General features: G+C 55.3%; 1 protein-coding gene across 1 annotated transcript in view; it reads left to right on the top strand.

Annotated features, from left to right (window-relative positions):
* PRR12 (proline rich 12) overlaps positions 1-22,759 on the top strand; it is a 63,187-nt gene that overhangs the window by 32,396 nt on the left and 8,032 nt on the right. Inside the window, exons 8-13 of the mRNA XM_086871549.1 lie at positions 5,164-5,280; positions 9,948-10,078; positions 11,505-11,836; positions 16,839-16,964; positions 20,239-20,336; positions 22,041-22,169. Of these exons, the coding sequence (XP_086727675.1) occupies positions 5,164-5,280; positions 9,948-10,078; positions 11,505-11,836; positions 16,839-16,964; positions 20,239-20,336; positions 22,041-22,169 (933 nt within the window). The remainder of the gene's footprint in view (positions 1-5,163; positions 5,281-9,947; positions 10,079-11,504; positions 11,837-16,838; positions 16,965-20,238; positions 20,337-22,040; positions 22,170-22,759) is intronic.

Genomic DNA, 22,759 nt, shown 5'->3' with positions numbered 1-22,759 from the left:
CTTCAGGGAGAGGGACGAGTTCGTGGTGCGGGTGGAGGATATCCCCGCGCTCAAGGTGGGGCTGGGGGCGGTTTGGGGGGTCTGGGGGTGTTTTGGGGAGTCTGGGATTGAGTGGGGGTCTCTGGGGGGTCTGGGGGGAGAGGGCATCTTCAGGGAGAGGGACGAGTTCGTGGTGCGGGTGGAGGATATCCCCGCGCTAAAGGTGGGGCTGGGGGCGGTTTTGAGGGGTCTGGGGGTGTTTTGGGGGGGGTTTGGGGGGTTTTGGGGGGTCTGGGATTGAGTGGGGGTCTCTGGGGGGTCTGGGGGGAGAGGGCATCTTCAGGGAGAGGGACGAGTTCGTGGTGCGGGTGGAGGATATCCCCGCGCTAAAGGTGGGGTTTGGGGGCGGTTTGGGGGGTTTTGGGGGGGTCTGGGGGGTTTTGGGGGGTCTGGGGGCGATTTGGGGGGTCTGGGGGCGATTTGGGGTGTCTGGGATTGAGTGGGGGTCTCTGGGGGGTCTGGGGGGAGAGGGCATCTTCAGGGAGAGGGACGAGTTCGTGGTGCGGGTGGAGGATATCCCCGCGCTAAAGGTGGGGTTTGGGGGCGGTTTGGGGGGTTTTGGGGGGGTCTGGGGGGGCTTTGGGGGGTCTGGGGGGAGAGGGGGGTCTGGGGGGAGAGGGCATCTTCAGGGAGAGGGACGAGTTCGTGGTGCGGGTGGAGGATATCCCCGCGCTCAAGGTGGGGTTTGGGGGGGTTTGGGGGGTTTTGGGGGGGGTTTGGGGGTCTGGGGGCGATTTGGGGTGTCTGGGATTGAGTGGGGGTCTCTGGGGGGAGAGGGGGGTCTGGGAGGAGAGCAGGGGAGAGGGCATCTTCAGGGAGAGGGACGAGTTCATGGTGTGGGTGGAGGATATCCCCGCGCTAAAGGTGGGGTTTGGGGGCGGTTTGGGGGTTTTTGGGGGGTCTGGGGGTGTTTTGGGGGGGGTTTGGGGGGTCTGGGGGTGTTTTGGGGGGTCTGGGGGCACTGGGAGGAGAGCGGGGGAGAGGGCATCTTCAGGGAGAGGGACGAGTTCATGGTGCGGGTGGAGGATATCCCTGCGTTAAAGGTGCGGCTGGGGGCGATCTGGGGGTTTTTGGGGGGTCTGGGGGTGTTTTGGGGGGGCTTTGGGGGGTCTGGGGGGAGAGGGGGGTCTGGGGGGAGAGGGCATCTTCAGGGAGAGGGACGAGTTCGTGGTGCGGGTGGAGGATATCCCCGCGCTAAAGGTGGGGTTTGGGGGCGGTTTGGGGGGTTTTGGGGGGGTCTGGGGGGTTTTGGGGGGTCTGGGGGCGATTTGGGGTGTCTGGGATTGAGTGGGGGTCTTGGGGGTCTGGGGGCACTGGGAGGAGAGCGGGGGAGAGGGCATCTTCAGGGAGAGGGACGAGTTCGTGGTGCGGGTGGAGGATATCCCCGCGCTAAAGGTGGGGTTTGGGGGGGTTTGGGGGGTCTGGGGGTGTTTTGGGGGGTCTGGGGGGTTTGGGGGGGTCTGGGGGCGATTTGGGGGGGTCTGGGAGGGACTGGGACAGACTGGAGGAGCGTGGAAGGCACTGGGATGGAACTGGGAGGGAACTGGGATGGAACTGGGATGGAACTGGGAGGGACTGGAGGGAACTGGGAGGGACTGGGACAGACTGGGAGTGAGTGGGAGGAACTGGGAGGGAACTGGGGGCACTGGGAAGGAACTGGGATGGAACTGGGACAGACTGGAGAAGGAGTGGGGGGCACTGGGATGGAACTGGGGGGGAACTGGGAGCACTGGGATGGAACTGGGATGGAACTGGGAGGGAACTGGGAGGGAACTGGGACAGACTGGGAGAGGAGTGGGAGGGACTGGGAGGGAACTGGGGGGGAACTGGGAGACCGTGGGGGGCACTGGGAGGGAACTGGGACAGACTGGGAATGAGTGGGGGGCGCTGGAAGGGAACTGGGGGCACTGGGAGGGAACTGGGACAGACTGGGGAGGAACTGGGGGGCACCAGGAGGGAGTGGGGGGCACTGGGATGGAACTGGGGGGTGCTGAGGGGGCACTGGGAGGGAACTGGGGGGCACTGGGATGGAACTGGGATGGACTGGGACAGACTGGGGAGGAACTGGGGGGGCACTGGGAGGGACTGGGAGGGAACTGGGACAGACTGGGAATGAGTGGGGGGCACTGGGATGGAATTGGGGGGGAACTGGGGGGTGCTGGGGGGGCACTGGGAGGGGACTGGGAGCACTGGGATGGACTGGGATGGAACTGGGATGGAACTGGGATAAACTGGGATTGAACTGGGATGGAACTGGGATAAACTGGGATTGAACTGGGATGGACTGGGATGGAACTGGGGGGCACTGGGGGGGCACTGGGACAGACTGGGAGCACTGGGATGGACTGGGATGGAACTGGGATGGAACTGGGGGGAACTGGGAGCACTGGGATAAAACTGGGGGGAACTGGGATGGAACTGGGGGGGCACTGGGAGGGAACTGGGATGGACTGGGAGGGACTGGGATGGAACTGGGATGGAACTCGGATGGAACTGGGATGGAACTGGGAGGGACTGGGAGCACTGGGAGGGAGTGGGGGGCACTGGTGTGAACTGGTTCTGACTGGGAGATTTTGGGGGTCTCTGATTTTGGGGGGGCTCTCCCAACTGGGGGATTTGGGGTGAATTTTTGGGGTTCAGGACCCCCCAAACCCCATTTTTGGGGGAATTTTGTGGGATTTTGGGGGGGATTTTGAGGATTTTGGGGGGAATTTTGAGGGAATTTGGGGGGGATTTTGGGGGTCTCGCTCTGGGGGATTTGGGGGGGATTTGGGGTGAATTTTTGGGGTTCAGGACCCCCCCAAACCCCATTTTTGGGGGAATTTGAGGAGTTTTGAGGGAAATTTTGAGGAATTTCAGGGGGATTTTGGGGGGATTTTGGGGGGATTTGAGGGATTTTGATGAATTTGGGGAGGATTTTGGGGGGGATTTTGGGGGTCTCTGTAATTTTGGGGGGGCTCTCCTGACTCTGGGGGATTTGGGGTGAATTTTTGGGGTTCAGGACCCCCCAAAACCCCATTTTTGGGGAAATTTGAGGGATTTTTAGGGGAATTTTGAGGGATTTTGGGGGGGATTTTGAGGATTTTGGGGAGGATTTTGGGGGTCTCTGATTTTGGGGGGGCTCTCCTGACTCTGGGGGATTTGGGGGGAATTTTTTCGGGTTCAGGACCCCCCAAAACCCCATTTCTGGGGGGGATTTGGGGAGGATTTTGATGAATTTAGGGGGGATTTTGGGGAGAATTTTGAGGGATTTTGGGGGGGATTTTGGGGGTCTCGCTCTGGGGGATTTTGGGGGGGATTTGGGGTGAATTTTTGGGGTTCAGGACCCCCCGAATTTCCCCCAGCTGCCTCTGCAGACGGGCCTGAGACCCCTTTTTTATGGGATTTTGGGGGGGATTTTGGGGGTCTCTGTAATTTTGGGGGGGGTCTCGCTCTGGGGGATTTGGGGGGAATTTGGGGTGAATTTTTGGGGTTCAGGACCCCCCAAACCCCGTTTCTGGGGGGGATTTTGGGGGGGATTTTGAGGGATTTTGAGGAATTTGGGGGGGATTTTGGGGGGGATTTTGAGGATTTGGGGGGGATTTTGGGGGTCTCGCTCTGGGGGATTTGGGGGGGGTTTGGGGTGAATTTTTGGGGTTCAGGACCCCCCAAAACTCCATTTTGGGGGGAATTTTGTGGGGTTTTGAGGAATTTTGGTTGAATTTTGGGGGGGATTTTGGGGATTTTGGGGGGGATTTTGGGGGTCTCTGTAATTTTGGGGGGGGTCTCGCTCTGGGGGATTTTGGGGGGGATTTGGGGTGAATTTTTGGGGTTCAGGACCCCCCAAACCCCATTTTTGGGGGAATTTGAGGGATTTTTAGGGGAATTTTGAGGGATTTTGGGGGGAATTTTGAGGGAATTTGGGGGGGATTTTGGGGGTCTCGCTCTGGGGGATTTGGGGGGGATTTGGGGTGAATTTTTGGGGTTCAGGACCCCCCAAACCCCGTTTCTGGGGGGGATTTTGGGGGGGATTTTGAGGGATTTTGAGGGATTTTGAGGAATTTGGGGGGGATTTTGGGGGGGATTTTGAGGATTTTGGGGGGAATTTTGGGGGTCTCGCTCTGGGGGATTTGGGGGGGGTTTGGGGTGAATTTTTGGGGTTCAGGACCCCCCGAATTCCCCCCAGCTGGCTCTGCAGACGGGCCTGAGACCCCTTTTTTATGGGATTTTGGGGGGGATTTTGGGGGTCTCTGTAATTTTGGGGGGGGGTCTCGCTCTGGGGGATTTGGGGGGAATTTGGGGTGAATTTTTGGGGTTCAGGACCCCCCAAACCCCGTTTCTGGGGGGGATTTTGGGGGGGATTTTGAGGGATTTTGAGGAATTTGAGGGGAATTTTGGGGGGGATTTTGAGGGAATTTGGGGGGGATTTTGGGGGTCTCACTCTGGGGGATTTGGGGGGGATTTGGGGTGAATTTTTTGGGGTTCAGGACCCCCCAAACCCCCATTTTTGGGGGAATTTGAGGGATTTTTAGGGGAATTTTGAGGGATTTTGGGGGGGATTTTGAGGATTTTGGGGGGGATTTTGGGGGTCTCTGATTTTGGGGGGGCTCTCCCGACTCTGGGGGATTTGGGGTGAATTTTTGGGGTTCAGGACCCCCCAAACCCCGTTTCTGGGGGGGATTTTGGGGGGGATTTTGAGGGATTTTGAGGAATTTGAGGGGAATTTTGGGGGGGATTTTGAGGGAATTTGGGGGGGATTTTGGGGGTCTCGCTCTGGGGGATTTGGGGGGAATTTGGGGTGAATTTTTGGGGTTCAGGACCCCCCAAACCCCATTTTTGGGGGAATTTGAGGGATTTTTAGGGGAATTTTGAGGGATTTTGGGGGGGATTTTGAGGGAATTTGGGGGGGATTTTGGGGGTCTCGCTCTGGGGGATTTTGGGGGGAATTTGGGGTGAATTTTTGGGGTTCAGGACCCCCCAAACCCCATTTTTGGGGGAATTTGAGGGATTTTTAGGGGAATTTTGAGGGATTTTGGGGGGGATTTTGAGGGAATTTGGGGGGGATTTTGGGGGTCTCGCTCTGGGGGATTTTGGGGGGGTTTGGGGTGAATTTTTGGGGTTCAGGACCCCCCGAATTTCCCCCAGCTGGCTCTGCAGACGGGCCGGGAGCCGCCCCCCATCTGGAGGGTGCAGAAAGCTCTGCTGCAAAAATTCACCCCCGAGATCAAGGACGGGCAGCGGCAGTTCTGCGCCACCAGCAACGTGAGTGGGACCCCCAAAACGCCCCAGAAACACCCCAAAAACACCCCAAAAATACCAGGGGGGACCCCAAAAAACACCTGGGGGGACCCCAAAAACCACACCCAGAAAAACAGCCCAAAAACACCCGGGGACCCCAAAAAATACCCCAAAAACACCTCAGAAACAGCCCAAAAACACCCGAAAACAGCCCAAAAACACCCCAAAAATACCAGGGGGACCCCAAAAAACACCCCCAAAAACACCCGGGGGGACCCCAGAAACCACACCCAAAAAAACAGCCCCAAAAACCACTCAGGGACCCCAAAAAGCACCCTAAAAACACCCGGGGGGACCCCAAAGACCACACCCTAAAAAACAGCCCCAAAAAACACTCGGGGACCCCAAGAAACACCCCAAAAACCACCAAGGAACCCAAAAAACACCCCAGAAACAGCCCAGAAACACCCGGGGGGACCCCAAAAAAACACCCAGAAAAACAGCCCCGAAAAACACCCGGGGACCCCAAAAAACACCCCAAAAACACCTCAGAAACACCCCAAAACCAGCCCAAAAACACCCGAAAACACCCCAGAAACACCTGGGGGGACCCCAAAAAACACCCCCAAAAAAACAGCCCCAAAAAACACCCGAGGACCCCAAAAAACACCCCAAAAACCACCAAGAAACACAAAAAACACCCCAAAAACACCCCAAAACACCCCAGAAACAGCCGAAAACACCCGAAAACACCCCAGAAACACCCCAAAAATACCAGGGGGACCCCAAAAACCACACCCAAAAAAACAGCCCCAAAAAACAGCCCCAAAAACCACCAAGGAACCCCAAAAAACACCCCAGAAACACCCCAAAACACCCGAAAACACCCCAGAAACGCCCCAGAAACACCCCAGAAACACCCGAAAACACCCCAGAAACACCCGGGGGACCCCAGAAACACCCGGGGGGACCCCAAAAAGCAGCCCCAAAAACCACCAAGGAACCCCAAAAAACACCCCAAAAACACCCCAAAACACCCCAAAAATACCAGGGGGACCCCAAAAAACACCCCCAAAAAAACAGCCCCAAAAAGCAGCCCCAAAAACCACCAAGGAACCCAAAAAACACCCCAAAAACACCCCAAAAACAGCCCAAAACACCCCAGAAACAGCCGAAAACACCAGAAAACACCCCAAAAACACCCGAAAACACCCCAGAAACAGCCCAAAAACACCCCAAAAATACCAGGGGGACCCCAGAAACACCCCCAAAAAAAACAGCCCCAAAAACCACCAAGGAACCCAAAAAACACCCCAGAAACAGCCCAAAACACCCGAAAACACCCCAGAAACGCCCCAGAAACACCCCAGAAACACCCGAAAACACCCCAGAAACACCCGGGGGGACCCCAAAAAGCAGCCCCAAAAACCACCAAGGAACCCCAAAAAACACCCCAAAAACACCCCAAAACACCCCAAAAATACCAGGGGGACCCCAAAAAACACCCCCAAAAAAACAGCCCCAAAAAGCAGCCCCAAAAACCACCAAGGAACACAAAAAACACCCCAAAACACCCCAGAAACAGCCGAAAACACCCCAAAAACACCCCAAAAACACCCAAAAACACCCCAAAAACACCCCAAAAAACACCCCAAAACACCCCAAAAACACCCCAAAAACAGCCGGGGGGACCACAAAAAAAACACCCTAAAAAACAGCCCCAAAAAACAGCCCCAAAAACCACCAAGGAACCCAAAAAACACCCGGGGGGACCCCAGAAACACCCCAAAAACAGCGGGGGGGACCCCAGAAACACCTGGGGGGACCCCAAAAAAAAACACCCAGAAAAACGGCCCCAAAAAACAGCCCCAAAAATACCAGGGGGACCCCAAAAAACACCCCAGAAACACCCCAAAAACACCCCAAAAACACCCCAAAACAGCCCAGAAACACCCAAAAACACCCCAAAAACAGCGGGGGGGACCCCAGAAACACCTGGGGGGACCCCAAAAAACAGCCCCAAAAAAACAGCCCCAAAAAACACCAAGGAACCCAAAAAACACCCCAGAAACAGCCCAAAAACACCCCAAAAACAGCCGAAAACACCCCAAAAACATCCGAAAACACCCCAAAAACACCCCAGAAACACCCCAAAAACACCCGAAAACACCCCAGAAACGCCCCAGAAACATCCCAGCTATTTTGGGGTGGATTTTGGTTATTTTGGGGCCCCTGGGATGATTTTGGGGTGATTTTTGGGGTTTTTGGGGTCCCTGGGATGATTTTGGGGTGAATTTGGGTATTTTGGGGTGGATTTTGGGGGTCCCTGGGGTGATTTTGGGGTCCCCCTGAGCCCCTTTCCCGCCCCCCGCAGTACCTGGGCTATTTTGGGGTGGATTTCTGGGTATTTTGGGTATTTTGGGGTGATTTTGGGGGTTTTTGGGGTCCCTGGGATGATTTTGGGATGATTTTGGGGGTTTTTGGGGTGGATTTTGGGGTCCCTGGGGTGTTTTTGGGGTGATTTTGGGGGTTTTTGGGGTCCCTGGGGATGATTTTGGGGTGATTTTGGGGGTTTTTGGGGTGGATTTTTGGGTATTTTGGGGTCCCTGGGATGATTTTGGGGTGGATTTTTGGGTATTTTGGGGTGGATTTGGGGGGTTTTTGGGGTCCCTGGGATGATTTTGGGGTGATTTTGGGGGTTTTTGGGGTCCCTGGGATGATTTTGGGGTGGATTTTGGGGGTTTTTGGGGTGGATTTTGGGGGTTTTTGGGGTCCCTGGGGTGATTTTGGGGTGATTTTGGGGTTTTTTGGGGTCCCCCTGAGCCCCTTTCCCGCCCCCCCGCAGTACCTGGGCTATTTTGGGGTGGATTTGGGCTATTTTGGGGTGGATTTTGGGGGTTTTTGGGGATTTAGGGGTCCCTGGGATGATTTTGGGGTGGATTTGGGCTATTTTGGGGTGGATTTTTCGGTAATTTGGGGTGATTTTGGGGGTTTTTGGGGTGGATTTTTGGGTATTTTGGGGTGGATTTTGGGGGTTTTTGGGGTCCCTGGGATGATTTTGGGGTGATTTTGGGGGTTTTTGGGGTCCCTGGGATGATTTTGGGGTGGATTTTTGGGTATTTTGGGGTGATTTTGGGGGTTTTTGGGGTCCCCCTGAGCCCCTTTCCCGCCCCCCGCAGTACCTGGGCTATTTTGGGGTGGATTTTTGGGGATTTTGGGTATTTTGGGGTGGATTTTGGGGTTTTTGGGGTCCCTGGGATGATTTTGGGGTCCCTGGGATGATTTTGGGGTGGATTTTGGGGGTTTTTGGGGTCCCTGGGGTGTTTTTGGGGTGATTTTGGGGGTTTTTGGGGTGGATTTTGGGGGGTTTTGGGGTCCCTGGGGTGATTTTGGGGTGATTTTGGGGGTTTTTGGGGTCCCTGGGATGATTTTGGGGTGATTTTTGTGGGTTTTGGGGTCCCTGGGGTGATTTTGGGGTCCCTGGGGTGATTTTGGGGTGATTTTGGGGGTTTTTGGGGTCCCTGGGGTGATTTTGGGGTGGATTTTGGGGGTTTTTGGGGTCCCTGGGATGATTTTGGGGTGGATTTTGGGGGTTTTTGGGGTCCCTGGGGTGATTTTGGGGTGATTTTTGGGGTTTTTGGGGTCCCTGGGATGATTTTGGGGTGATTTTGGGGGTTTTTGGGGTCCCCCTGAGCCCCTTTCCCGCCCCCCGCAGTACCTGGGCTATTTTGGGGTGGATTTTGGGTATTTTGGGGTGGATTTTGGGGGTTTTGGGGGATTTAGGGGTCCCTGGGATGATTTTGGGGTGGATTTGGGCTATTTTGGGGTGGATTTTTCGGTAATTTGGGGTGATTTTGGGGGTTTTTGGGGTGGATTTTTGGGTATTTTGGGGTGGATTTTGGGGGTTTTTGGGGTCCCTGGGATGATTTTGGGGTGGATTTTTGGGTATTTTGGGGTGATTTTGGGGGTTTTTGGGGTCCCCCTGAGCCCCTTTCCCGCCCCCCGCAGTACCTGGGCTACTTTGGGGTGGATTTTTGGGTATTTTGGGTATTTTGGGGTGGATTTGGGGTATTTTGGGGTGGATTTTGGGGGTTTTTGGGGTCCCTGGGATGATTTTGGGGTCCCTGGGATGATTTTGGGGTGGATTTTGGGGGTTTTTGGGGTCCCTGGGATGATTTTGGGATGATTTTGGGGGTTTTTGGGGTGGATTTGGGCTATTTTGGGGTGGATTTTGGGGGTTTTTGGGGTCCCTGGGATGATTTTGGGGTCCCTGGGGTGATTTTGGGGTGATTTTGGGGGTTTTTGGGGTCCCTGGGATGATTTTGGGGTCCCTGGGATGATTTTGGGGTGATTTTGGGGGTTTTTGGGGTGGATTTTGGGGGTTTTTGGGGTCCCTGGGATGATTTTGGGGTGATTTTGGGGGTTTTTGGGGTCCCTGGGATGATTTTGGGGTGATTTTTGTGGGTTTTGGGGTCCCTGGGATGATTTTGGGATGATTTTGGGGGTTTTTGGGGTGGATTTGGGCTATTTTGGGGTGGATTTTGGGGGTTTCTGGGGTCCCTGGGATGATTTTGGGGTGATTTTGGGGGTTTTTGGGGTGGATTTTGGGGGTTTTTGGGGTCCCTGGGATGATTTTGGGGTCCCTGGGGTGATTTTGGGGTCCCCCTGAGCCCCTTTCCCGCCCCCCGCAGTACCTGGGCTATTTTGGGGACGCCAAGCACCGCTACCAGCGGCTGTACGTGAAGTTCCTGGAGAACGTCAACAAGAAGGATTACGTGAGGGTGTGCTCCCGGAAACCCTGGCACCGCCCGCTGGCCCTCAGGTGAGGGACACACCTGGGGACACCTGGGGACAGCTGGGGACAGCTGGGGACACACCTGGGGACAGCTGGGGATACCTGGGGACACACCTGGGGACAGCTGGGGATACCTGGGGACACACCTGGGGCAGCTGGGGGCAGCTGGGGACAGCTGGGGACACACCTGGGGACACCTGGGGCAGCTGGGGACACACCTGGGGATACCTGGGGACAGCTGGGGACACACCTGGGGACACACCTGGGGCAGCTGGGGACACCTGGGGACACCTGGGGATACAGCTGGGGACACACCTGGGGACAGCTGGGGACACCTGGGGACACCTGGACACATCTGGGGACACCTGGGACACCTTGGGGACACTTTGGGAACACCTGGGACACACCTGGGGATACCCGGGGGCACCTGGGGATAGCTGGGGACACACCTGGGGACACCTGGACACACTTGGGGACACCTGAGCACACCTGGGACACACCTTGGGGACACCTGGGACACACCTGGGGACACCTGGGGACAGCTGGGGACAGCTGAGGACACCTGGGGACACCTGGACACACCTGGGGACAGCTGGGGACACACCTGGGGACAGCTGGGGGCAGCTGGGGATACCTGGGGATGGCTGGGGACACCTGGGGACACACCTGGGACACACCTGGGACACACCTGGGACACACCTGGGGACACCTGGGGACAGCTGGGGACACACCTGGGACACACCTGGGGACACCTGGGACACACCTGGGGACACCTGGGGACACTTTGGGAACACCTGGGACACACCTGGGGACAGCTGGGGATACCCGGGGACACCTGGGGACACCTGGACACACTTGGGGACACCTGAGCACACCTGGGACACACCTTGGGGACACCTGGGACACCTGGGACACACCTGGGGACACCCTGGGGACAGCTGGGGACACCTTGGGGACACCTGGCCACACCTGGCCACACCTGGGACACACCTGGGGACACCTGGGACACCTTGGGGACACTTTGGGGACACCTTGGGGACACCTTGGGGACACCTGGGCACACCTGGGGACACCTGGGACACAGCTGGGAGCACTTGGGGACACACCTGGGGACACCTGGACACACCTGGACACACCTGGGGACACCTGGGAACACCTGGGGACACCTGGGGACACTTTGGGAACACCTGGGGACACCTGGGAGCACTTGGGGACACTTTGGGAACACCTGGAACACACCTGGGAGCACTTGGGGACACCTGGGACACACCTGGGACACACCTGGGGACACCTGGGGACACCTGGGACACACCTGGGCACACCTGGCCACACCTGGGGACACCTGGGGACACCTGGACACACCTTGGGGACACTTTGGGGACACCTGGGACACACCTGGGGACACCTGAACCCCACCCCCCCCTCATTTAACCTTTCCTCTCCCCTCCCCCAGGAGACAAAACCACCCCAAACCCAGCGCCCCCAAACCCCCTCCCCCCCCCAGATCCGACCCCGCGGAGAAAGCCCCGAAACCCCCAAAAACCGAGAAAAACCCCAAAAGCGAAAAACCCCAAAAAGCGGAGAAACCCCCCAAAAACGAGCCCGCCCCTCCCCCCCCCGCGCCGGCCGCGGGGCCCCCCCGGGCCCCCCCCGGCCCCCCCCGGGCCAAGGCCAAGCCCCCCAAGGTGAAGGCGGAGCCGCCCCCCAAGAAGAGGAAAAAGTGGCTGAAGGAGGCGGCGAGCAGCTCGGAGTCAGAGTCCAGCCCGGACCCCCAGAGCGAGGAGGGTGAGGGGGCAGGGGGAGGGGGGGGGTTTGGGGGAGGGGGGATTTGGGGAGGGGGATTTGGGGGATTTGGGGAGGGGGATCAGGATTTGGGGAGATTGGGGGATTTGGGGAGGGGGATTTGGGGAGGGGGATCAGGATTTGGGGAGGGGGATCGGGATTTGGGGAGATTGGGGGATTTGGGGAGGGGGATTTGGGGAGGGGGATCAGGATTTGGGGAGGAGGATTGGGGAGATTGGGGATTTGGGGAGGGGGATCAGGATTTGGGGAGGGGGATCAGGATTTGGGGAGGGGGATTTGGGATACAGAATTTGGGGAGGGGGATCAGGATTTGGGGAGGAGGATTGGGGAGATTGGGGATTTGGGGAGGGGGGAATTTGGGGAGGGGGATCAGGATTTGGGGAGGGGGATTTGGGGAGGATTTGGGGAGGGGGATCAGGATTTGGGGAGGGTGAGGGGAGATTGGGGGATTTGGGGAGGCGGAGGGGAGATTGGGGGATTGGGGATTTGGGGAGGGGGATCAGGATTTAGGATGAGGAATTTGGGGAAGGGGATTTGGGAAGGGGGATCAGGATTTGGGGAGGGGGATTTGGGATGGGGGATTTGGGGAGAGGGATTTGGGGAGGGGGATCGGGATTTGGGGAGGGGGATCAGGATTTGGGGAGGGGGATCGGGATTTGGGGAGGGGGGATTTGGGAGGCGGAGGGGAGATTGGGGGATTGGGGATTTGGGGAGGGGGATTGGGGAGATAGGGGGATTGGGGAGGGGGATTTGGGGAGGGGGATCGGGATTTGGGATGGGGGATTTGGGGAGGGGGATCAGGATTTGGGCAGGGTGAGGGGAGATTGGGGGATTGGGGAGGGGGATTTGGGGATTTGGGGAGGGGGATTTGGGGATTTGGGGAGGGGGATCGGGATTTGGGGAGGGGGATCGGGATTTGGGGAGGGGGATCGGGATTTGGGGAGATTGGGGGATTGGGGAGGGGGATCGGGATTGGGGAGGGGGATTTGGGGAGGGGGATTTGGGATACAGAATTTGGGGAGGGGGATCGGGATTTGGGATGGGGGATTTGGGGAGGGGGATCAGGATTTGGGGAGGGGGATCAGGATTTGGGGAGGGGGATCAGGATTTAGGATGAGGAATTTGGGGAAGGGGATTTGGGAAGGGGGATCAGGATTTGGGGAGGGGGATCGGCGTTTGGGATGGGGGATTTGGGGAGAGGGATTTGGGGAGGGGGATCGGGATTTGGGCAGGGGGATCAGGATTTGGGGAGGGGGATTTGGGGATTTGGGGAGGGGGATCAGGATTTGGGGAGGGGGATCGGGATTTGGGGAGGGGGGATTTGGGAGGCGGAGGGGAGATTGGGGGATTGGGGATTTGGGGAGGGGGATTTGGGGAGGGGGATTTGGGGAGGGGGATCGGGATTTGGGAGGGGGGATTTGGGAAGGGGGATCAGGATTTGGGAAGGGGGATCAGGATTTGGGGAGGGGGATTTGGGGAGGGGGATCGGGATTTGGGGAGGGGGATCAGGATTTGGGGAGGGGGATCAGGATTTGGGGAGGGGGATCGGGATTTGGGGAGGGGGATTTGGGGGGATTTGGGGAGGGGGGATTTGGGAGGCGGAGGGGAGATTGGGGGATTGGGGATTTGGGGAGGGGGATTTGGGGAGGGGGATCAGGATTTGGGGGATTTGGGGAGGGGGATCAGGATTTGGGGAGGGGGATTTGGGATACAGAATTTGGGGAGGGGGATCGGGATTTGGGGAGGGGGATTTGGGAAGGGGGATCAGGATTTGGGGAGGGGGATCAGGATTTGGGCAGGGGGATTTGGGGATCAGGATTTGGGGAGGGGGATCAGGATTTGGGGAGATTGGGGATTTGGGGAGGGGGATTTGGGGAGGGGAATCAGGATTTGGGGAGGGGGGATTTGGGGAGGGGGATCGGGATTTGGGCAGGGGGATTTGGGGAGGGGGATCAGGATTTGGGCAGGGGGATTTGGGGAGATTGGGGGATTGGGGAGGGGGATTTGGGGAGGGGGATCAGGATTTGGGGAGGGGGAGGGGAGATTGGGGGATTTGGGGATTGGGGATTTGGGGAGGGGGAGGTCAAATTTGGGGAGGGGGATCGGGATTTGGGCTGGGGGATTTGGGCAGGGGGATTTGGGATACAGAATTTGGGGAGGGGGATCCGGATTCGGGGAGGGGGATTGGGGAGATTGGGGGATTGGGGAGGGGGATTTGGGGAGGGGGATTTGGGATTTAGGATGAGGAATTTGGGGAGGGGGCTCAGGATTTGGGATACAGAATTTGGGGAGGGGGATCGGGATTTGGGGAGGGGGATCAGGATTTAGGATGAGGAATTTGGGATGGGGGATTTGGGATTTGGAATTTGGGGAGGGGGATCGGGATTTGGGGAGGGGGATTTGGGGAGATAGGGGGATTGGGGAGGGGAATTTGGGGAGGGGGATCAGGATTTGGGGAGGGGGATCAGGATTTGGGGAGGGGGATCAGGATTTAGGATGAGGAATTTGGGGAAGGGGATTTGGGAAGGGGGATCAGGATTTGGGGAGGGGAATTGGGATTTGGGCTGGGGGATTTGGGGAGGGGGATCGGGATCAGGATTTGGGATTTGGGGAGGGGGCTCAGGATTTAGGATGAGGAATTTGGGGAGGGGGCTCAGGATTTGGGATTTGGAATTTGGGGAGGGGGATCGGGATTTGGAATTTGGGGAGGGGGATCGGGATTGGGGAGGGGGATCAGGATTTGGGATACAGAATTTGGGGAGGGGGATCGGGATTGGGGAGGGAGCCCTAAAATTGGAGGTGAGAACCCTGAAAAGGGGGCGTGGCTCTCCCTTAAGAGGGCGTGGCTACCCCAAAATGATATCACTCCCTTAAGGGGGCGTGGCCATCCCTTAAAGCAATATGGCTCCTTTAAAGGGGCGTGGCCATCTCTTAAAGCAATATGACTCCTTTAAAGGGGCGTGGCCATCCCTTAAAGTGCTATAACTACTTTAAAGGGGCGTGGCCATCCCTTAAAGCAATATAACTCCTTTAAAGGGGCGTAGCCCTCCCTTAAAGGGGCGCGGCCATTCCTTAAAGTGCTATAACTCCTTTAAAGGGGCGTGGCCCTCCCATAAAGGGGCGCGGCCATCCCTTAAAGTGCTATAACTCCTTTAAAGGGGCGTGGCCCTCCCATAAAGGGGCGCGGCCATCCCTTAAAGTGCTATAACTCCTTTAAAGGGGCGTGGCCCTCCCTTAAAACGACATGACTCTTTTAAAGGGGCGTGGCCATCCTTTAAAGCAATATAACTCCTTTAAAGGGGCGTGGCCATCCCTTAAAGCAATATGACTCCTTTAAAGGGGCGTGGCTATCCCCAAGGGGGCGTGGCCATCCCTTGAAGTGATATAGCTCCTTTAAGGGGGCGTGGCCTTCCCTTAAAGGGGCGTGGCCATCCCTTAAAGCAATATAACTCATTTAAAGCGGCATGGCCCTCCCTGAAAGGGGCGTGGCCATCTCTTAAAGTTATATCAGTCCTTTAAAGGGGCGTGGCCATCCCTTAAAATGCTATAACTCCTTTAAAGGGGCGTGGCCATCCCTTAAAGCAATATAACTCCTTTAAAGGGGCGTGGCCATCCCTTAAAGCAATATAACTCATTTAAAGCGGCATGGCCCTCCCTGAAAGGGGCGTGGCCATCTCTTAAAGTGATATCAATCCTTTAAAGGGGCGTGGCCATCCCTTAAAGCAATATAACTCCTTTAAAGGGCGTAGCCCTTCCTTAAAGGGGCGTGGCCATCACTTAAAGTGCTATAACTCCTTTAAAGGGGCGTGGCCATCCCTTAAAGTGCTATAACTCCTTTAAAGGGGCGTGGCCATCCCTTAAAGTGCTATAACTCCTTTAAAGGGGGCGTGGCCATCCCTTAAAGCAATATAACTCCTTTAAAGGGGCGTAGCCCTTCCTTGAAGGGGCGTGGCCATCCCTTAAAGCACTATAACTCTTTAAAGGGGCGTGGCCCTCCCTTAAAGCGATATGACTCCTTTAAAGGGGCGTGGCCATCCCTTAAAGCGATATGACTCCTTTAAAGGGGCGTGGCCATCCCTTAAAGTGCTATAACTACTTTAAAGGGGCGTGGCCATCCCTTAAAGTGCTATAACTCCTTTAAAGGGGAGTAGTCCTCCCTTAAAGGGGCGTGGCCATCCCTTAAAGTGCTATAACTCCTTTAAAGGGGCGTAGCCCTTTCTTAAAGGGGCGTGGCCATCCCTTAAAGCAATATAACTCCTTTAAAGGGGCGTAGCCCTTCCTTGAAGGGGCGTGGCCATCCCTTAAAGCAATATAACTCCTTTAAAGGGGCGTAGCCCTTCCTTAAAGGGGCGTGGCCATCCCTTAAAGTGCTATAACTCCTTTAAAGGGGCGCGGCTCTCTTAAAAGGGCGTGTCCCTCCTTAAATGGGCGTGGCTCTCTTAAAGGGGCGTGTCCCTCCCTTAAAGTGCTATAACTCCTTTAAAGGGGGCGTGGCCATCCCTTAAAGCAATATAACTCCTTTAAAGGGGCGTAGCCCTTCCTTAAAGGGGCGTGGCCATCACTTAAAGTGTTATGACTCCTTTAAAGGGGCGTGACTCTCTTAAAAGGGCGTGTCCCTCCTTAAATGGGCGTGTCTCTCTTAAAGGGGCGTGTCCCTCCCTTAAAGTGCTATAACTCCTTTAAAGGGGGCGTGGCCATCTCCTTTAAAGGGGCGTAGCCCTTCCTTAAAGGGGCGTGGCCATCCCTTAAAGCAATATAACTCCTTTAAAGGGGCGTGGCTCTCTTAAAAGGGCGTGTCCCTCCTTAAATGGGCGTGTCTCTCTTAAAGGGGCGTGTCCCTCCCTTAAAGGCGCCGCGCTCCTTTTCCCCACCCCTCCCCAACCCCGGCGGGGGGTGGGGGGAAGGGAGGGGCTGCGGTGTCCCGTTGTGGGCGGGGCTCTTTGGGCGTGGCCCCTCCCCTAAAGGGGCGTGTCCGGTGGCGCAGAGCGGGCCCCGCCGGGGCGGCTGCTGAACACGAGGGCGATGAAGGAGATGTACCGCAGCTACGTGGAGATGTTGGTCAGCACCGCCCTGGACCCCGACATGATCCAGGCCCTGGAGGACACCAACGGTGAGAGAGAAACCCCCCCAAAAATAAAAATAAAATGAAAAAGTGCACCCCGAAAAATGGGGGGGGAACGACCCGAAAAAACGCCCCGAAAAAACGCGGGGATCGCCCCAAAAAAAATCCCAAAAAATACCAAAAAAAAAAAAAAAATCAAATAGACACCAAAAAAAACACCCCAAAAAAAAACCCCAAATAAATACCCCGAAACTTGTGGGGAACAACCCAAAAAATACCCCAAATAAACACCCTGAAACTTGTGGGGAACAACCCAAAAACACCGCAAAAAACTTGTGGGGAACAACCCAAAAAACCCCCAAAAACCATGGGGATTTCCCCAAAAAACACCCCAAAAAACTGCAGGGAACACCCCAAATAAACACCCCAAAACATGTGGGGAACGACCAAAAAATCACCCAAAAACATGTGGGAAACAACCCAAAAAAACCCAAATAAACACCCCGAAACTTGAGGGGAACAACCCAAAAAAAAGCCAAATAAACACCAAAAAAACCACCCCAAAAAAACCCAAATAAACACCCTGAAACTTGTGGGGAACAACCCAAAAAAAACCCAAATAAACCACGGGGATCGCCCCAAAAAACACCCCAAAAAACTGCGGGGAACACCCCAAATAAACACCCCGAAACTTGTGGGAAACAACCCAAAAAACCCCAAATAAACACCCCGAAACTTGTGGGAAACAACCCAAAAATACCCCAAAAAACCACGGGGATCACCCCAAAAAACACCCCAAAAAACTGCGGGGAACACCCCAAATAAACACCCCAAAACTTGTGGGGAACAACCCAAAAAATCACCCAAAAACATGTGGGAAACAACCCAAAAAAACCCAAATAAACACCCCGAAACTTGTGGGAAACAACCCAAAAATACCCCAAAAAACCACGGGGATCACCCCAAAAAACACCCCAAAATGTGTGGGGAACAACCCAAAAAAAAACCCCAAAAAAACAACAAAAAAAAACCAAACCCAAATAAACACCAAAAAAAACAACCCAAAAAAACCCAAATAAACACAAAAAAACCCACCCCAAAAAAACCCAAATAAACACCCCGAAACTTGTGGGGAACAACCCAAAAAACACCCCAAAACTGCGGGGATCGCCCCAAAAAACACCTCCAAAAACCACCCCGAAACGTGTGAGGATCGCCCCAAAAACCGCGGGAATCGCCCCAAAAAAACACCCAAAATAACCGTGAGGATCACCTGAAAAAAAACCCCAAAAAAACCAAAAAAAGGCCAAAAAAAACCCCCCCAAAAAACCCAAAAAAGCCCCAAAAAGTCCAAAAAACCCCCCAAAGAAACACTAAAAAATCCAAAAAAAAACCCCCAAAAAACACCAAAAAATCCCTAAAAAAACCCCAAAAAAATACCAAAAAATCCCTAAAAAAAACCCCAAAAAACCCAAAAAAACCTCCCAAAAAATACCCCAAAAAACCCCAAAAAATCCAAAAAACCCCCACAAAAAACTCCTAAAAAATCTCCCAAAAAAAGCTAAAAAACCCCAAAAAACCCAAAAAAAATCCCTTAAAAAAAAACCAAAAAAAAACCCAAAAAATCGCAAAAAAATCCCCCAAAAATCAAAAAAAATCCCCCAAAAAATCCAAAAAAACCCCAAAAAAATCCCTAAAAAATCAAAAAAAACCCAAAAAATCCAAAAAAATCAAAAAAATTTTAAAAAAACCCAAAAAAACCCTAAAAAATCCAAAAAAATCAAAAAAAAAACCTAAAAAATCCCCCCCAAAAAATCCCCAAAAATCCCTAAAATATCCCAAAAAAACCCCTAAAAAATCCCAAAAAATCCCCAAATAATAAAAAAAAAGTCAAAAAATCCCCAAAAAAGTCACAAAAAAATCCCCCCAAAAAATCCCAAAAAATCCCGAGAAAACCCGTAAAAAATCCAAAAAAATCCCTAAAAAATCCCTAAAAAGTCCCAAAAAATCCCAGAAAAATCCCAAAAAATCCCAAAAAAATCCCAAAAAAATCCCAAAAAAATCCCCAAGAAATCCCTAAAAAATCCCTAAAAAATACCTAAAAAATCCCTAAAAAATCTCAAAAAACCCCAAAAAAATCAACTTAAAATCCCGAAAAAATCCTCAAAAGATCCCTAACAAATCCCAGAAAAATCCCCCAAAAAATCCAAAAAAATCCCAAAAAAACCCCAAAAAAATCCCCAAAAGATCCCAAAAAATCCCAAAAAATCCCAAAAAAATCCCCAAAAGATCCCAAAAAAATCCCCAAAAAATCCCTAAAAAATCCCCAAAAAATCCCTAAAAAATCCCCAAAAAATCCCTAAAAAATCCCCAAAAAATCCCCAAAAAATCCCTAAAAAATCCCTAAAAAATCCCCAAAAAATCCCCTAAAAATCTCTAAAAAATCCCCAAAAAAACCCTAAAAAATCCCAAAAAAATCCCCTAAAAAATCCCAAAAAAACCCCAAAAAACCCCAAAAAAATCCCAAAAAATCTCAAAAAAATCCCCAAAAGATCCCCAAAAAATCCCCAAAAAATCCCTAAAAAATCCCTAAAAAATCCCCAACAAATCCCAGAAAAATCCCTCAAAAAATCCAAAAAAATCCCAAAAAAACCCCAAAAAACCCCAAAAAAATCCCAAAAAATCTCAAAAAAATCCCCAAAAGATCCCAAAAAAATCCCCAAAAAATCCCTAAAAAATCCCCAAAAAATCCCTAAAAAATCCCAAAAAAATCCCTAAAAAATCCCCAAAAAATCCCCAAAAAATCCCTAAAAAATCCCAAAAAATCCCCTTAAAAATCCCTAATATGTCCCAAAAAATCCCAGAAAAATCCCCCAAAGAATCCAAAAAAATCCCAAAAAACCTCCCAAAAAATCCCAAAAAAATCCCCAAAAAAGTCCCAAAAAAATCCCCAAAAAATCCCAAAAAATTCCCTAAAAAGTCCCAAAAAATCCCAAAAAAATCCCTAAAAAATCCAAAAAAATCCCTAAAAAATCCAAAAATTCCCCCAAAAAATCCCCAAAAAATCCCCTAAAAATCTCTAAAAAATCCCCAAAAAAACCCTAAAAAATCCCAAAAAAATCCCCTAAAAAATCCCAAAAAATCCCCCAAAAAAATCCAAAAAAATCCCTAAAAAATCCAAAAAAACCCCCAAAAAATCCAAAAAAATCCCAAAAAAATCCCAAAAAATCCCTAAAAAATCCCAAAAATACCCAAAAAATCCCAAAACCCCCTAAAACCTCCCCGAAACCCCGGTGACCCCCCGCTGGCGCTGTGCCCCCAGATGAGCTGTACCTGCCCCCCATGCGCAAGATCGACGGGATCCTCAACGAGCACAAGAAGAAAGTGCTCAAGAGGGTGACCCTGAACCCCAGCCTGCAGGTGAGGGGGGCTGCGGGTGGGGAGGGGTCCCAGGAGGGGGCTGGGGGCTTTGGGGAGGGGTCCCGGGGGTTTGGGGGGCTGGGGAGGGGTCTCTGGGGGGGCTGGGGGGTTTGGGGAGGGGTCTCTGGGGTTTGGGGAGGGGTCTGGGGGGCTGGAATGGATCCCAGGAGGGGTTTGGGGAGGGGTCCCAGGGGTTTGGGGGGCTGGGGAGGGGTCTCTGAGGAGGTTGGAGGGTTTGGGGAGTGGTCTGGGGGGGCTGGAATGGATCCCAGGAGGGTTTGGGGAGGGGTCCCAGGGGTTTGGGGGGTTTGGGGAGGGGTCTCTGGGGTTTGGGGAGGGGTCTGGGGGGCTGGGATGGATCCCAGGAGGGGTTTGGGGAGGGGTCCCTGGGGTTTGGGGAGGGGTCCCAGGGGTCTGGAATGGATCCCAGGAGGGGTTTGGGGAGGGGTCCCAGGAGGGGTCCCAGGGGTCTGGAATGGATCCCAGGAGGGGTTTGGGGAGGGGTCCCTGGGGTTTGGGGGGCTGGCGAGGGGTCTCTGGGGGGGTTGGGGGGTTTGGGGAGGGGTCTGGGGGGTCTGGAATGGATCCCAGGAGGGGTTTGGGGAGGGGTCCCTGGGGTTTGGGAGGTTTGGGGAGGGGTCTCTGAGGAGGTTGGGGGGTTTGGGGAGGGGTCTGGGGGGTCTGGAATGGATCCCAGGAGGGGTTTGGGGAGGGGTCCCAGGGTTTGGGGAGGGGTCCCAGGGGTTTGGGGGAATTTGGGGAGGGGTCTGGGGAGTCTGGAATGGATCCCAGGAGGGGTTTGGGGAGGGGTCCCAGGGTTTGGGGAGGGGTCCCAGGGGTTTGGGGAGGGGTTTGGGGGGCTGGGGAGGGGTCTCTGGGGGGTTTGGGGAGGGGTCTCTGGGGGGTTTGGGGAGGGGTCTCTGGGGGGTTTGGGGGGCCTGAGAGGCCCAGGTGATCCCAGGGGTGACCTGAAGTGACCCCGGGGTGACCCCAGGGTGATCTGAGGTGGCCCCCGGTGACACCGTGGGTACCTGAGCTGACATCAGGTGACCCCAGGTGACCCCAGGGTGACCTGAAGTGACCCCAGGTGGCCCCAGGGTGACCCCAGGTGGCCCCAGGTGACACTTTGGGTACCCGAGGTGACCCCAGGTGATCCCAGGGGTGACCTGAAGTGACCCCGGGGTGACGTGAGGTGACCCCAGGGTGGCCCCAGGTGGCCCCAGGGTGACCCCAGGTGGCCCCAGGGTGACCTGAGGTGGCCCCAGGTGACACCGTGGGTACCTGAGGAGACATCAGGTGACCCCAGGTGACCCCAGGGTGACCTGAAGTGACCCCAGGTGACCCCAGGGTGACCTGAAGTGGCCCCAGGTGACCCCAGGGTGACTCCAGGTGACCTCAGGGTGACCCCAGGTGACACTTTGGGTATCCCAGGTGGCCCCAGGTGACCTCAGGGTGGCCCCAGGTGACACTTTGGGTACCCGAGGTGACCCCAGGTGGCCCCAGGTGACCTCAGGGTGACCCCAGGTGGCCCCAGGGTGAGCCGAGGTGACCCCAGGTGACCCCAGGGTGACCCCAGGTGGCCCCAGGGTGAGCCGAGGTGACCCCAGGTGACCCCAGGGTGACCTGAAGTGGCCCCAGGGTGACCCCAGGGTGACCCCAGGTGGCCCCAGGTGGCCCCAGGTGACCCCAGGTGTCCCACCCCAGGAGGCCCTGCACACCTTTCCCCAGCTGCACACCGAGCCCGCCGAGTCCCTGGTGCGGCTGCGCCCGGGGGGAGACCCCTACAACCGCAAGACCCTCAGCAAGGTCAAGAGGAGCGTGGGGAAACCACAGGTGAGGGGCTGGGGGTCACCTGAGGGGTCTGGGGGTGTCCTGGGGGTGTCCTGGGGGGTCTGGGGGTCACCTGAGGGGTCTGGGGGTGTCCTGGGGGTCACCTGGGGGGTCTGGGGGTCACCTGAGGGGTCTGGGGGTCACCTGGGGTGTCCTGGGGGTCACCTGAGGGGTCCCAGGTGGGGTTTGGGGGGTCCCAGGTGGGGTTTGGGGGTCCCCTACAACCGCAAGACCCTCAGCAAGGTCAAGAGGAGCGTGGGGAAACCACAGGTGAGGGGCTGGGGGTCACCTGGGGGGTCTGGGGGTCACCTGAGGGGTCTGGGGGTGTCCTGGGGGTCACCTGAGGGGTCCCAGGTGGGGTTTGGGGGGTCCCAGGTGGGGTTTGGGGGTCCCCTACAACCGCAAGACCCTCAGCAAGGTCAAGAGGAGCGTGGGGAAACCACAGGTGAGGGGCTGGGGGTCACCTGGGGGTCACCTGGGGGGTCTGGGGGTCACCTGGGGTGTCCTGGGGGTCACCTGGGGGGTCCCAGGTGGGGTTTGGGGGGTCCCCTACAACCGCAAGACCCTCAGCAAGGTCAAGAGGAGCGTGGGGA

This window comes from Cyanistes caeruleus, chromosome 36, assembly GCF_971803275.1.
Source record: "Cyanistes caeruleus chromosome 36, bCyaCae1.hap1.1, whole genome shotgun sequence".
In the NCBI taxonomy this organism is placed as follows: Eukaryota; Metazoa; Chordata; class Aves; order Passeriformes; family Paridae; genus Cyanistes; species Cyanistes caeruleus.
Note: the sequence above shows the minus strand (reverse complement) of the source record. Positions and strands in the feature narration are given on the sequence as shown.